Source organism: Octopus bimaculoides, chromosome 8, assembly GCF_046866305.1.
Source record: "Octopus bimaculoides isolate indiv1 chromosome 8, ASM4686630v1, whole genome shotgun sequence".
NCBI lineage: Eukaryota > Metazoa > Mollusca > Cephalopoda > Octopoda > Octopodidae > Octopus > Octopus bimaculoides.
In genome coordinates, this window is record NC_142935.1 from 891,714 (window position 1) to 906,114 (window position 14,401).

A 14,401-nucleotide genomic window follows, 5' to 3' on the forward strand; every position below is an offset into this window, starting at 1 on the left:
GGACAACAGGGTAACCACGTAATTAGGAGATGGAAAGGGGAGGGGTTAAGTGTTATCCCGGAAAAAGGGGTGGGAAAAAGTGAAGTTTAATGGGTCTGACTGAGTTAAGGCCACCTGTGAACTTGATAGGAAGAACGGGGATTCCTTCAATAAAATACAAATAATATATAAGTATATGCATAATAACAACAAATGGAGCAAAACGCATGTCGATGAAAGTTCCAAGCAAATGAGGGCCATTTCACAAAAAAAGAAAGGGTAGCTGGAATTATCACTTGTTTCTCATCAGGGAGAACATAATAAAACATTTAGTAGCAAGACAAAAACGAAATGATGGGGTAACTTACCAGCTGAGGTGTTACATGGTCAGTGACCGTCAGAAGGTTTGTTTACATAGAGTTACGACGGGGTCACCGATATTATTCCACGGGCTTTAGAGGCATGAGAACGCTAGTTTACATAGAAATATAAAGGGAGGGTGTCTCTGATGTGATGCGAAAGGTTGTGGTCAAGGAGTCATTCGGGTGGGTGAGGGGAGGTAATTAAAGTGAGCGTTTACATATGTGTCTGCTAGCGTGCAGACACCTATTTACAAACACGTGCGCACATACATATGCGAATACCCATGTGTACATATCCACATACCCCCCCCCCCACACAGAGAAACCTCCACATGCACATATGTACACACACGCACTCGCCTATACATACGTGCCTGTATCCATACCTACTTTCCTGTATATGTACAAACATGCAAGTATCCACACCTGCACACTCATACACGCACACACACATGCATGTATATATGCATGTACACCTACATATGCGCCTACATTTATACATGTATATACATATATATATATGCACATATACAAACATACATCTACGCTCCTACACACATGCCCGGTGCTCGTATGTATGCGCCCATATATACCCATACATACATTTGCTTATGTGTACCTACCCGTTCTCCCACATACACACAAACACAAGCACCCCCCCCCACACACACCACATACCGAGACCTTCTCCAATACATGTGCTCACACACGCGCGCCTTAACTTGCTTGCCTGTCTATATACATACATTCCTGTATATATACAGACGTGCCAATACTCACACACGCACACACTTACCTACATATGCACGCATGCACATACCCACACGTACACACATTTGTATATATTTGCACACACTTGTATGTATGCATAAGTATACACCCATAAACATACTAACACATACACACACACGCCCACCCTCGCATACACTCACAAACACACGTATGCATGTATGTACCCCAAAACACACACGTGTTTTGTTTAAGGCTATAAAAAAATAATACGATTAATACCACACTGATTTAAAGCGAAGAGCATAAACATGATAAAAGAAATATCATTACCCTGTTATATATTAGTATCCTTATGTTGGCGTTAATCAGTGTAAAACCGAAGTATAGGGTGTTAGCTGAGAAATAATAATAATAATAATAATAACAAAACACATGCTCATAAGGAGACGGTCAGATCTATGGCTAAGCAGTTGGTGATGCGAGGTAGCCTTAGCTGTAATTACTGGGAAGGAAAAAATTAATCAACTACAGAAGGGGAATAGGCAAGTATATGCATATATATATGCATATATACATGTACATACCCTCATCTACCTGTATATATATATATATGCATATCTGGGTACAGGACGTTGCAAACAAAATATAACCGGATGACTTCGGGTATTTCTGCGTCAAGTGAGATTTAACGAAATGGGAGGAGAGTCAGAAGAAATTAAAGGGTTGGGTGTCGTTTTGTTTTTGTTTTTTCAGTATAAGTTATTTACGGATTATAAATATTCCTCTGCTTCTCACAAAAGCGTGTGTGTTGTGGTATGAAGGGAAAATTAAGAAACAGGAGGGTTGACATTAAAAAAACAAGGGGAAATGAGCTTTTCTTCTTACCTGTCAACAATCTGGAGGGGAAGGTTTTCTTCTCTTCGTTGTAAACACGTCCTGCTCCATGACATCCAGTTGCCCTCTGACCTCTTCTGCTCACCATTGCGCATGCTCCCATCCGCGCTTCCGTCCGGACGGACTCCAGACAGAACCAAAACATTCTCACACCTTCGCCTTAATTACAGCTTCTACTCAATACTTCGTGTGTTTACATTTGCTGTCTCGGACAACTTCTTAACTATGAGTGATTAGATTGTTATCGTTTTCCCTGTTAATGAATAAACCATTGGAATAAGAGATCCCTTATTTGAGCAATAGGTAAGGGTTAAGACATGAATGGGATCCAGACGAAAATAAAAATCATCAAATATATATACATCTAACCCATGCTAGCATGGAAAACAGACATAAAAATGATTGCCATACATGCATATGCATACATATATACTTCTATATATATGCATATGTATACATGTGTGTGTGTGAAGGCGTGTGACCTAGCGGTTAGGGTGTTGCACTCACAGTGGCTAGATTGTGGGTTCAATTCCCATACTGAGCAGTACATTGTATTCTTCAGCAAAACACCTCATTTAATATTGCTGCAGTCCACTCAATTGTAAATAGATTTCCCAGCAATGGACTATCTTTCTGATCAGGGGGAACAGACATTAGCCTGTTTGCATAGCCAGTGGGGTGCACGTTCTTTCGGCATCGACGTGTCGTTGTCAGGTAGAGAGAGACAACAGGGTAACCAAGTGATTAGGAGATGAAAGGGGGAGGGGTTAAGTGTTATCCCGTAAAAAGGGGTGGGAAAAAGTGAAGTTTAATGGGTCTGACTGAGTTAAGGGCACCTGTGAACTTGATAGGAAGAACGGGGATTCCTTCAATAAAATACAAATAATATATGAGTATATGCATATGTACGTACATGTATGTACATACCTTCATCTACCTGTATATATATATAGATGCATATCTGGTTACATGACGTTGCAAACAAAACAATATAACTGGACGACTTCGGGTATTTCTGTGTCAAGTGAGATTTAACGAAATGGGAGGAGGGGTAAGAATAAATTAAAGGGTTAGGTGTCTCGTCCTGTTTTGTTTTTATGTATTTATTAAACAATATAATAATTACTGCCTTCACGCATTTTATGAAATTCATAAAAGCATTGTCTCTGTTGTATCAACTAAACTCGAACAGATGCACTGAAAATAGATGCATTTGATGCATAAAACTTCGATTCTGTTTTCTGCATTTTACATACACGCCTGAAGCAGGTGAGAATAAATCTGTAAGGCTTTTTTTTTCTTCTAGTTTCAAATGAGACATTGCTGGCATGATTTCGTTATCTCTATAACGCATAGATACATAAAAACAGACAGAAACAATCAAGCAAACACAATCCATTAGATTTCTTCTTCTTCTTCTCCCGTTTCGGGTACAGAAAATACCCGATGTCGACGTTGAAAAATGATGAAAGAAATAAAACAAATCAAAAGATGATAGGAAGCTGAGGCAAGGGCGAGGTTTTGGTAGATTAAATGAATTGTGAAGAAGAGACTCTTGGAAATCTTCATTTAAAATGCCAGAATGTATTCTTGTTTTGTTTTTGTTCTTTTTTTTTTCAGTATAAGTTATTTACGGATTATAAACACTCCTCTGCTTCTCACAAAAACGTGTGTGTTGTGGTATGAAGGGGAAATTAAGAAACAGGAGGGTTGACATTAAAAAAACAAGGGGAAATGAGCTTTTCTTCTTACCTGTCAACAATCTGGAGGGGAAGGTTTTCTTCTCTTCGTTGTAAACACATCCTGCCTCCATGACATCCAGTTGCCCTCTGACCTCTTCCGCTCACCATTGCGCATGCTCCCAGCCGCGCTTCCGTCCGGACGGACTCCAGACAGAACCAAATCATTCTCTCACTTTCGCCTTAATTACAGCTTCTACTCAATACTTCGGGTGTTTACATTTGCTGTCTCGGACAATTTTTTTAGCTATGAGCGATTAGATTGTTATCGTTTTCCCTGTTAATGAATAAACTATTAGAATAAGAGATCCCTTATTTGAGCAATAGGTAAGGGTTAAGACATGAATGGGATCCAGACGAAAATAAAAATCATCAAATATATATACATCTAACCCATGCTAGCATGGAAAACAGACATAAAAATGATTGCCATACATGCATATGCATACATATATACTTCTATATATATGCATATGTATACATGTGTGTGTGTGAAGGCGTGTGATCTAGCGGTTAGGGTGTTGCACTCACAGTGGCTAGATTGTGGGTTCAATTCCCATACTGAGCAGTACATTGTATTCTTCAGCAAAACACCTCATTTCATATTGCTGCAGTCCACTCAATTGTAAATAGATTTCCCAGCAATGGACTATCTTTCTGATCAGGGGGAACAGACATTACCCTGCTTGCATAGCCAGTAGGGTGCACGTTCTTGCGGCATCGGGCACGACCTTGCGTCGCCAGGCACGTTCTTGCGGCGCCGAGCACTTTCTTGCGGTATCGGGCAATGTGGGGCCAGGCACGGTTTTGCAACACCAGGTACGTTCTTGCGACGCCGGGCACGTTTTTGCCGCGCCGGACACGAACGAGCCTTGGGCTGCAAGAACGTGTCTAGGGCCGCAAGACCGTGCCTGGCTCCGCAAATACGTGCTTAGGGCCGTATGTACGTGCCTGGGGCCATAAGTACGTGCTTGGGGCCGCACGAACGAGCCCGGATCCGTAAGTACGTGACTGGTGCGGCAGAAACACGCTCGGGAACGTTAATATGTACCCGGCGCCGATGGAACATGCCCAGCGCCGTTAAAACGTGCCTGGAACCGCAAGAACGTGCACAGGGTAACAAGAACGTGCCTGGGGATGCAAGAAGGTGATCGCAGCAGTAACTACCTGAGGCCGCAAGTAAGTAACAGGGGCCGTATGTACGTACGTCTGTCCTGCGCCAAAAGAACGTGCCTGGTTCCGAAAGAACGGGCCTGGGGCCCGCAAGAACGTACCTGGCGTCGCAAGAACGTGCCTGGCAACACAAGAGCGTGCATAGAGCCGCAAGAACGTTCTTGCGGCTTCGGGCACGTTCTTGCGGTGCCGGACACGTACTTACTGCCCCGGATTCGTACTTACGGCCCCAGGAACGTTCATCCTGCCCCAGTAACTTACTTGCGGCCCCAGGTAGTGACAGCCCCGATCACGTTCTTGCGTTGCTGGGCACGTACTTACGGCCCTGAGCACGTACTTACAGCCCCGGGCACATATTTGCGGCCCCAGGTACATACTTACGGTCCCGGGTTCGTAATTACGGCCCAAAGAACGTGCATATGGCCCCAGGCAATTTCTAGCGGCCCTAGGCACGTAGTTACTGCCCCGAACACGTTCTTGCGGCGCCAGGTACCTTCATGCGCCCCAGGCGCGTTCTTGTGGCTCTAGGAATGTCTTGCAACGCAAAGCACGTTCTTGCGTTGCTGGGCACTTTCTTGCGGCCTTAGGCAATACTTACGGCCCCACGCACGTACTTACGGCCCCGGGCACGTAGTTACGGTCCCAGACACGTACATACGGCTCGAGGCATGTAGTTGCTGCTCCGGGCACGTTCTTTGGGCGCCAGACATGTTCTTCTGTCCTCCGTAAAAGCACCCACTACACTCTCTGAGTGGTTGGCGTTAGGAAGGTCACCCAGCTGTGGAAACTCTGCCAAATTAGATTGGAGCCTGGTGTTGCCATCCGGTTTCACCAGTCCTCAGTCAACTCGTCCAACCCATGCTAGCATGGAAAGCGGACGTTAAATGATGATGATGATGATGATACATACACACTCAAATACTTTCCATCATTGAAAGATGCTGTAATTTCCTCAGTACTTACTGATTAATTAAAATCTTCAGTAGGTTTCCTAACCTTGCTGTTCCACAAATATTTAGATTAGGAATGTATGACAGACTTAAAAGTAAGTGTTGGGGTTTATATGATTGATTAAACCCACCAAAGCAAAACCGCAGCATGGTCAGAGCTCAATGATTTCAAGAGTAAACCACATAATATAGCTTGAAATATCTTGGGTGATAGACTTAATCCTCATCCACCCTATTCTAAAATCATCACCTGACATTTGGGATCCTTTTAAGAGAGGATTGATCTGTTGTATGCATTCCTGTTAGGCCTCCTGTTTGGGAGATATCTTCCTCCCATCCACCAATTAGAGATCTTGGAAAAAATAAAGGGTCATAGCTGAGGGAGTCTTCACACTTCTTTGGCCATGTCCAGGTCGATCTGCATTGGAAGCAGTCTCTAGAAATTTCTTTACAATTTTCGAGGCTGTTTTTTGGTTACTATTAAGGATTTTTGGTATAGCTTTATTACTTTCGCCTCCTTTGTTGAGGGTTACGATTGTATTTTGGTCTATAGTCATTATCTAAGTCATAAATCTGAATTTATTTTGGCTGAAACAAAAAGAAGACAAACAAAGTTTTTATAATGTTGTATCATTTTAATATCTTATCACATTCATTGCTAGTTATTAAATACCGAAACTTTGGTTGCTTTAATATCAGGACACTCTGGATATATATGTATATATATTATTTTATTAAAGCTGGAAACAATTCACCAAATGGCAGCAAATGAGGATCCATTTATACACAGTCTTTATTTTTTTCAGATTAGTTCCCCAATGAGATTTAAATGCTCGTGCAATGAACTGGTATCTACATTATATATATATACATACATGTGTGTGTGTATATATATATATATGTGTGTGTGTGTTTGTGCGTGTGTGTGTGTGTATATATATATATATATATATATATTTGTGTGTGTGTGTGTATATATATATATATTCAGAGCAAGTGACATCGTTGCGTCTTTTAGAAAAATATTGTTTTTATTTTCATAGAAAAAATGGTTTATTCAAATTTAATTTTTTTCAAAAACAAACTGGATTTTATTATCTATACAAAGATGATGATGATGATGACGTTTGTTTACATTGGTCCAAGACCATGGATTTGGGGGCTGGTGAAAGGGAGGGAGACCCTTTAGGGGATTCTTGGTACCAATCACTGTACAAAATGTAAGATGTGAGCCGAATAATAATAATAAACTCCTTTCTACTGGAGGCACAATCCTCAAATTTGAGGGGAGGGGATGTGTCAATTACAGTGACCCCAGTATTTTATTGGTATTTAATTTATTGACCATGAAAGGATGAAAGGCAAAGTTGACCCTGGTGGCATTTGAACTCAGAACATGAAGCATTTCGTCCAGTGGATGAATGTTTCTGCCTTCATTATAATAATAATAATAATAATGGTTGAAAATTTTGCCTGAAGAGCAGCAATTATAAAATTAGTTTATACCATAAGCACAAGGCTGGAGATTTGTGCGACAAAGAGGTTGGGGCAGCTGTCAGCAATCAAGTGATGAAATCAACCCCTGAACATGACTGGTACATTTTTTATTTTATCAACCCCATAAAGATGAAAGGCAAACTCGACCCCAGTGGGATTTGAACCTAGAACTTGAATTTTCTGAAGACTTTAAAACACTCCAGCTAATTCGTGGCCCTGTTTATTACCCACAACACCCAGTTATTGTTTACAATCTCAAATTATTACCCACAATCCTCTGTGAAGAGTACATCATCGTCATGGTCCAATGAATCGTCAATCAAGAATGACTGCAGCAAACACTCCATAATTGTGTCTGTTCTCTTGTTGTAGTCAATCTGGTCCCTAAGGATCGACAGTCGATCTTCAAGGGACAACTTGTCTCTGACCTCGGGGACACTGAAGTCCCCGGGATAAGAAATGGGGTTGGGAGACAACTTTGATGCATGTGGTTCTAAGGAGCCACAGCCAAGCTTAACATTGCGATCCTTCTTCTTCAGAATTTTCCCCTCCTCCTCTTCATCATCAAAAGCAGCACTGCTGACACCCCTAGGGTAGAACTCAGAGTACCCGTCTCTCACCTCTTGCCATGTGTCGTCCTCATACTGCAGGTCACCTGCCACCACCGACTGCATTAAGAAAGACTCAAACCCATCACTCTTTGTACGTTCGGCACCAATCGAAGCCTTTACAGTTTCAGCCAATTGGTGGTGGTCATCATGGTTGGAATCCCAGCCTGAGGGCTTGCCTTGGTGTAGAGATTTACTAGCAGACAGCAGAGTCTCCCGTAGTTCTTTGCTGCGGACGTCAATGGATCGATAAAATGTAGATTCCAGGTTGCAGCTCTCTGTGGACAGAAATAAGAAAAACAATAATAATAATAATAATAATAATAATAATAATAATAATAATAATATAATGGTGAAAGGGAGGGAGATTTTTTAGGGGATTCTTGGTACCAATCGCTGTACAAAATGTAAGTTGTGAGCTGAATAATAACGATAATAATAATAATCCTTATTACTAAAGACACAAGGCCTGAAATTTTGGGGGAGGGGACTAGTCAATTACACTGACCCAGTGTATTACTGGTACTTAATTCATCAATCCCGAAAGGATGAAAGACAAAGTCGACCTCAGCAGAATTTGAACTCAGAATGTGTTGCGATGGACAAAATACCGCAAAGCATTTCGTACATCATGCTAATGATGTTGCCACATCATCATCATCATCATCATCATCATCGTTTAACGTCCGCTTTCCATGCTAGCATGGGTTGGACGATTTGACTGAGGACTGGTGAAACCGGATGGCAACACCAGGCTCCAGTCTGATTTGGCAGAGTTTCTACAGCTGGATGCCCTTCCTAACGCCAACCACTCAGAGAGTGTAGTGGGTGCTTTTACGTGTCACCCGCACGAAAACGGCCACGCTCGAAATGGTGTCTTTTATGTGCCACCCGCACAAGCCAGTCCAGGGGCACTGGCAACGATCTCGCTCGAAAATCCTACAGGAGCCAGTCAGGCGGTACTGGCAACGGCCACGCTCAAAATGGTGCATCTCATGTGCCACCCGCACAAGAACCAGTCCAGGGGCACTGGCAACGATCTTACTTGGCTTGCCGGGTCTTCTCACGCACAGCCCATTTCCAAAGGTCTCGGTCCGTAGTCATCGCCTCGGTGAGGCCCAATGTACGAAGGTCTTGCCTCACCACCTCAGCCCAGGTCTTCCTGGGCCTACCTCTTCCACGGGTTCCCTCAACTGTTAGGGTGTGGCACTTTTTCACGCAGCTATCCTCCTCCATTCTCACCACATGTCCATACCAGCGCAATCGTCTCTCTTGCACGCCACAACTGATGCTTCTAATGTTCAGCTTTTCTCTCAAGATACTTACACTCTGACGGGTATTCACATTGACATTACACATCCAACGGAGCATACTGGCTTCATTCCTTGCGAGCTTACGTATGTCCTCAGCAGTTACAGCCCATGTTTCACTGCCATGTAGCATGGTTGTTCGTACGCATGCGTCATACAGTCTGCCTTTTACTCTGAGTGAGAGTCCCTTTGTCGCCAGCAGGGGTAAGAGCTCTCTAAACTTTGCCCAGGCTATTCTTATTCTAGCAGCTACACTTTCAGCGCACCCACCCCCACTACTAACTTGGTCGCCCAGATAGCGGAAGCTATCGACTACCTCTAGTTTTTCACCCTGGAATGAGATAGAAGTTGTTTCCTGTTTGTTTGCAGTCTTTATTGCACCTGAACATCTGCCACAAACAAAAACTAACTTGCTAGTTAACCTGCCTTTGATGTTGCTGCACCTCTTATGTGTCCATAGCTTGCACCGGGTACATCTTATAGAGTTACTACCTACTCCTTTTCTACATACTGAGCAGGGCCATCTACCTGAAGAGGTTTGTGTTTTATCTACCTTCCTACTTATTAAGATTTTGGTTTTAGCTAGGTTGACTCTAAGGCCCTTCAATTCTAGACCTTGCTTCCACACCTGAAACTTCTCCTCTAGTTCTGATAGTGACTCCGCAATTAGGGCAAGGTCATCAGCATAGAGGAGCTCCCAGGGGCAACCTGTCTTGAACTCCTCTGTGATTGCCTGGAGGACTATGGTAAATAATAGGGGGCTGAGGACGGAACCTTGGTGGACCCCTACTTCTACCCGGAATTCATTGCTGTACTCATTTCCAACCCTCACCTTACTGGCAGCATCTCTGTACATGGCTCGCACAGCTCTCACTAACCATTCTTCTATCCCAAGTTTCCTCATTGACCACCAGATAAGGGATCGGGGGACCCTGTCAAAGGCTTTCTCCATGTCAACGAAAGCCAGGTACAGAGGTTTATCCTTAGCTAGGTATTTCTCCTGCAACTGTCTCACTAGAAATAAGGCATCAGTAGTGCTTTTACCTGGCACGAACCCAAACTGCATCTCATCTAAATTGATTCGCTCCCTAATTAGTTGGGCTATGACCCTCTCTGTAACTTTCATAACCTGATCTAACAGCTTGATGCCTCTGTAATTATTTGTATCTAAAGCGTCCCCTTTACCTTTGTAGCAGTTGACTATGATGCTGCTACACCAGTCATAGGGTATGACTCCTTCGTGTATCACCTGGTTCGTAATACGGGTGACTAGGCTATAGCCAACACTGCCAGATATTTTGAGCATCTCTGCAGTGATTCCTGATGGGCCGGGGGCTTTCCCGGTCTTCATACTCTTAATTGCTTTATCTACCCTGGTACTATCAACTCGGATAGCTGGTCCCTCTATTGGGTCGACATACGGCAGGCTCTCTTTCTCCCATTCATTCTCTTTATTAAGCAATCTATCGTAGTGGCATCTCCAGACCTCTTTCTTTGCATCCTCATTTAATGCAAGCGTACCATCATCCATGCGAACACATTTCTCTCCTACAACATCACTATTCTCTCTCCTACACTGTCTTGCAACACGAAATACCTCGAGTCTTTGGTCCTCACGGCGCAGAACATTGGCAAATCTTTCCTTATCTGCTTCCCCTCTGGCTAAATAAACCTGTCGCCTAGCCTCCCTTCTGGCACATTGGTACAATTCCCTGCTACCACCGTTCTTCCAGTCCTTCCAAGCCTGTTTCTTTTGTCTAATAGCCCTGTCTACCTCCTTGTTCCACCTCCACGTTACTCTGGGTTGGGAGGGGACCTTACACCACCCACAAATCTGGTCGGTGGCTTTCAACAGGTTGTCCCGCAGAAATCTCCAATTGTCTTCCACGTTGTATGATGCTATATCCCCTTCTATTTCGTTAAATGCTTCAAGTAACTTGTCTCTAAGTCTCTGTCCGTTTGCAGGGTCTTTAAGCTTCCACACCCTTCTTCTCCAAGCCTGTCTAATTCTGGGCACCCATTTTGCCTTGATCCCAAAGTAGCTAACTACTAATCTATGTTGTGGGGTACATTCTTCGCCAGGGTAGGTTTTGGCATTTATAAGCCGCCCTCTTTCCCTATTTCTGGCGAGGATCTAGTCGATTTGGCTAGAGTGTCTGCCGGAGCGGTAGGTGACTAGGTGACTGGCAGGTTTCCTGAAGTTGGTATTGCAGACCATAAGATCGGTTGCATCACAGAACTCCAGCAGTCTGGTTCCCTCCTTGTTGCGGGAACCGAAGCCATAGCCTCCATGTATGCCATGGAAGCCCCCAGCACGACGTCCGACATGACCGTTGAAGTCTCCAGCCACAAAGAGAAGGTCCCTGTCACTCGTCGACGAGGTAGTTTGCAAGAGGGTGTCATAGAATTGGTCTTTCAGACCATCTGGTAGCCCCGGTTGAGGTGCATAGGCTGAGATGACAGTAGCTAATCTATGATGAAGCACTAGTCTGATCTTAAGTACTCTGTCACTTACTCTAATGACCTCGATTACCTTATCCACCCATTTCTCCGCTAGAAGTATTCCTACGCCCCCGACCCCGTCAGTGTTCCCTGCCCAGAAAATCTTGTACCTGTGTTCTTTGCCTGTGAGGAACCTCGCAGAACCTCCTCTCCATCTTACTTCCTGGATGCAGCACATATCTACGCGTCTCCGTTCAAGCATCTCAACAATTTCACCAGATCTACCTTTCAGCGTGCCGACGTTGAGAGTGCCAATCCTAACAGTATGGGTGTTGGGGGTGTGGGCCTGTAGCCTGGGAAGGGGAAAAGCAGTGTCGTGTACCTGAAAAGAAAACTTGCAATTGGAAGAATTCATAAGCAAAACAGTACCTACAACCTGCAAACATTTCTCAAACTTAATGCGCTACCCAAAGGTAGGGGAGAGGATGGCCAAGGCCACTAGATGGGTTCCGGGAGACAGGATGACAGAGGAATGAACTTCCGGTGGAGGGGGTGGGAGGGCGGGTTACCGCCAGCGAGTAGATAGGGCTCTTAATTGTAGATTTTAAATATTTGAGAGACAACAATGCATAAATCGTAATTTTTAAAAGAGCAATGAATTCTAGGTGAATAGAATATAACGTAGCATGAATTTAGGAAGCTTAGAAAATGAATAAGTATGAATTTAAGACAACAACTGAATTCAATTGAATTTCATAGAGAGATACAAGACCGCCAGCGAGTAGATAGGGCTCTTAATTGTAGATTTTAAATATTTGAGAGACAACAATGCATAAATCGTAATTTTTAAAAGAGCAATGAATTCTAGGTGAATAGAATATAACGTAGCATGAATTTAGGAAGCTTAGAAAATGAATAAGTATGAATTTAAGACAACAACTGAATTCAATTGAATTTCATGGAGAGGTACAAGACCGCCAGCGAGTAGATAGGGCTCTTAATTGTAGATATATATATACATATCCATATATATATATATATCCATATATATATATATATATATATATATATATATATAAATATCCATATATATATATCCCAGTATGTAGAAAAGGAGTAGGTAGTAACTCTATAAGATGTACCCGGTGCAAGCTATGGACACATAAGAGGTGCAGCAACATCAAAGGCAGGTTAACTAGCAAGTTAGTTTTTGTTTGTGGCAGATGCTCAGGTGCAATAAAGACTGCAAACAAACAGGAAACAACTTCTATCTCATTCCAGGGTGAAAAACTAGAGGTAGTCGATAGCTTCCGTTATCTGGGCGACCAAGTTAGTAGTGGGGGTGGGTGCGCTGAAAGTGTAGCTGCTAGAATAAGAATAGCCTGGGCAAAGTTTAGAGAGCTCTTACCCCTGCTGGCGACAAAGGGACTCTCACTCAGAGTAAAAGGCAGACTGTATGACGCATGCGTACGAACAACCATGCTACATGGCAGTGAAACATGGGCTGTAACTGCTGAGGACATACGTAAGCTCGCAAGGAATGAAGCCAGTATGCTCCGTTGGATGTGTAATGTCAATGTGAATACCCGTCAGAGTGTAAGTATCCTGAGAGAAAAGCTGAACATTAGAAGCATCAGTTGTGGCGTGCAAGAGAGACGATTGCGCTGGTATGGACATGTGGTGAGAATGGAGGAGGATAGCTGCGTGAAAAAGTGCCACACCCTAACAGTTGAGGGAACCCGTGGAAGAGGTAGGCCCAGGAAGACCTGGGCTGAGGTGGTGAGGCAAGACCTTCGTACATTGGGCCTCACCGAGGCGATGACTACGGACTGAGACCTTTGGAAATGGGCTGTGCGTGAGAAGACCCGGCAAGCCAAGTAAGATCGTTGCCAGTGCCCCTGGACTGGTTCTTGTGCGGGTGGCACATGAGATGCACCATTTTGAGCGTGGCCGTTGCCAGTACCGCCTGACTGGCTCCTGTAGGATTTTCGAGGGAGATCGTTGCCAGTGCCCCTGGACTGGCTTGTGCGGGTGGCACATAAAAGACACCATTTCGAGCGTGGCCGTTTTCGTGCGGGTGACACGTAAAAGCACCCACTACACTCTCTGAGTGGTTGGCGTTAGGAAGGGCATCCAGCTGTAGAAACTCTGCCAAATCAGACTGGAGCCTGGTGTTGCCATCCGGTTTCACCAGTCCTCAGTCAAATCGTCCAACCCATGCTAGCATGGAAAGCGGACGTTAAACGATGATGATGATGATGATGATCCATATATATATATATATATATATATATATATATATATATATACTGGTTATTTCATTTATATATATATATATATATATATATATATATACATATCCATATATATATATATATATATAAATATCCATATATATATATCCATATATATATATATATATCCATATATATATATATATATATATATATATATATATATATATATATATATATATATATATATATATATATATATATATATATATATATATATATATACATATATATATATATATATAAATATCCATATATATATATATATATATATCCATATATATATATATATAAATATCCATATATATATATATATCCATATATATATATATATATATATATATATATATATATATATATATATATATATATGGCTGATATTTAGCAAGGTGAGACACACATAAGAAGGAAGGAAACAAAG

The 14,401-nt window shown here is 42.8% G+C and overlaps 3 protein-coding genes across 4 annotated transcripts in view; all 3 read right to left on the reverse strand.

Moving 5' to 3' along the window:
* LOC149134280 (uncharacterized) overlaps window positions 1–3,855 on the reverse strand; it is an 880,637-nt gene extending 876,782 nt beyond the window's left edge. Inside the window, exons 1-2 of one of the 2 annotated variants that reach the window (XM_089355979.1) lie at window positions 3,720–3,854; window positions 1,959–2,220 (exon numbers count right to left, since the gene is read on the reverse strand). Coding sequence is in view for 1 of the 2 variants with exons in the window: in XM_089355978.1 (XP_089212104.1) it covers window positions 1,959–2,112 (154 nt within the window). In the remaining variant the exon portion in view is untranslated. Of the gene's footprint in view, window positions 1–1,958; window positions 2,221–3,719 lie in introns of both variants that reach the window. The other variant, XM_089355978.1, reaches the window with a different exon arrangement.
* LOC149134292 (uncharacterized) overlaps window positions 1–14,401 on the reverse strand; it is a 115,589-nt gene that overhangs the window by 85,141 nt on the left and 16,047 nt on the right. The gene's annotated exons all lie outside the window — the stretch shown is intronic.
* Window positions 7,242–14,401, reverse strand: part of LOC149134293 (uncharacterized) — a 12,571-nt gene continuing 5,411 nt past the window's right edge. Inside the window, exon 2 of the mRNA XM_089355982.1 lies at window positions 7,242–8,212. Within this exon, the coding sequence (XP_089212108.1) occupies window positions 7,590–8,000 (411 nt within the window). The 5' untranslated portion in view covers window positions 8,001–8,212 and the 3' untranslated portion in view covers window positions 7,242–7,589. The remainder of the gene's footprint in view (window positions 8,213–14,401) is intronic.